The sequence below is a fragment of the Manacus vitellinus genome, unplaced genomic scaffold (genome assembly GCF_001715985.3).
Source record: "Manacus vitellinus isolate BGI_N305 unplaced genomic scaffold, ASM171598v3 scaffold_87_pilon, whole genome shotgun sequence".
NCBI classification, from domain to species: Eukaryota; Metazoa; Chordata; class Aves; order Passeriformes; family Pipridae; genus Manacus; species Manacus vitellinus.
In genome coordinates, this window is record NW_021940854.1 from 159,936 (window position 1) to 161,796 (window position 1,861).

The 1,861-nt window shown below is 65.1% G+C and overlaps 1 protein-coding gene across 1 annotated transcript in view; it reads left to right on the top strand.

The window, feature by feature from the left end:
• DDX56 (DEAD-box helicase 56) overlaps positions 1-865 on the top strand; it is a 5,601-nt gene extending 4,736 nt beyond the window's left edge. The window contains exons 9-11 of the mRNA XM_029964970.1: positions 1-103; positions 260-357; positions 772-865. The exon at positions 1-103 is cut by the window's left edge and continues 1 nt beyond it. Coding sequence (XP_029820830.1) covers positions 1-103; positions 260-357; positions 772-852 — 282 coding nt within the window. The 3' untranslated portion in view covers positions 853-865. The remainder of the gene's footprint in view (positions 104-259; positions 358-771) is intronic.
• The last annotated feature ends 996 nt before the right edge of the window (positions 866-1,861 follow it).

Here is a 1,861-nt window from a genome sequence, read left to right on the forward strand (position 1 = left end):
TATTTCGAGGACAACCCCCGGGACCTGCACGTGCTGCGCCATGACAAGCCCCTGCACCCGGCCATCGTGAAACCTCACCTGAGGAACGTGCCAGACTACCTGGGTACGGGGGAACGGGCAAAAACGGGGCACAACAGGGGCATGGGGGGAGAAACGGGCAAAAATGGGGGGGACTGGGGGGAAAATGGGCAAAAATGGGGGAAACTGGGGGGAAAACGGGGCAGAAGGGGGGCAGGACTAACCCCCAGTGTCCCCCCAGTGCCCCCCAGCCTCCGGGGCATTGCCAGGCCTGGCCCCAGGAAACGAAAGGGCCCCCGAGTGCTCCGAGGGCCCAGTGCCCACAGGGGGAAACCTGCTGTGAGTGACCCCCAAACCCCCTCCCTGAAACCCCAAATCCCCTCCACATCCTTTCCCTGAGACCCCAAATGTCCCCAAACACCCCTAAATCCCCTGCACAGACCCCCAAATCCCCCTCACTCCCTAGAATTCCCCCTGAACCCCAAATTACCCCCTGGACCCCCAAATCCTCCCCTGCAAAGCCAAAACACCCCCAGATCACCCCCACTCCCCTAAATCTCCCGAGCCCCCAACCCCCCCAAAATGCCCCAAATCCCCCCTTGCTCCCTGAAATCCCCCCAGATCTCCCTGCTACACCCTCAAATGCCTCCCCACTCCCTCAACTCCCTCCCCTGAACCCCAAAATGCCCCCAAACACCCCCAAATATCCCCCCTGAGCCCCCTGCAGATCCCCTCCCTGCTCTTCTTTTCCAGCCCCGTGGCACCAGGAACCCTCTGCAGAGCTTCAAGTTCTCCCGGCGTGGTGCCAAGGGCCGGGCTGTGCCCACCCCCTGACCCCCCTGTGCCCTTCTGGGGGCCTGGGGGCTGTGCCCCCCTGCATCCCCCCAGGGCCCGGGGGCTGTGCTGTGCCCAATAAAGGTGCCAGGGGGCTGGTTTTGGGGTGCTGTGTGTGTGGGCGTGGTGCCCGCCCTGCGGGACGTGACGGGGACAGGGCTGGGCTGGTGTCGCAGGTGTGGGACCCGGGCAAAGGTGCCAGAGCGGGACCACCCCCCTTATCACCGCCCAGGGTCATAAAGGGGAGGGCAGGGACACCCTGAGAGGTGGCACCGATGGGTTCAGGGGCTCAGAACCCCTCAGGCACCCCAAGGGAACGCTGTGGCGGGATGGCACCGGGCTGGGATGGCCCAGCCCTGCCCGTCAGTGCCCGCCCAGACACTTATCGTGACCCAGACACTTATCAGGGTTCCCGGCACTTTATCAGGGTTCCAGGGCCTTATCGGGGTCCAAAGCTCTGGACCCTTCCCTGGCACTGGGCACAGGACACTGGGGTGTCACACACCTGCCCACGGGGATGACACTGGGACGGCACCCACCCAACCACTGGGATGGCACCTACCTCTTCCCCAGGACGGCACTGGGATGTCACCCACCCACCTCCCGGGATGGCACTGGGGTGTCACACACCTGTCCATGGGGATGGCACCAGGATGGCACCCACCTGTTGATCAGGATGGCACTGGGATGTCACCCACCCGCCCCCCGGGATGGCGCTGAAATGTCACCCACCCACCCCCTGGCATGGCACCAGAGTGTCACCCACCTGCCCCTGGGATGGCACCGGCACCAGCACATCCCTGGCCACAGAGTGGGGAGCACAGGGGGGTTTCCCTGCAGGACACACCTGTGGCAGCCCCCTGGCACTGCCACAACACCCAGGGGTGACCCCACACTGTCGCTCCCTCCCCCCACTCCCGTGTGCCCCCGCAGCGCTCCCGAATCCCCCGGTTTGTGCCCCAGTGCCCCATTTCCGTGCCCAGGTCTCCTGTTGTGGCGGTTTCGAAGG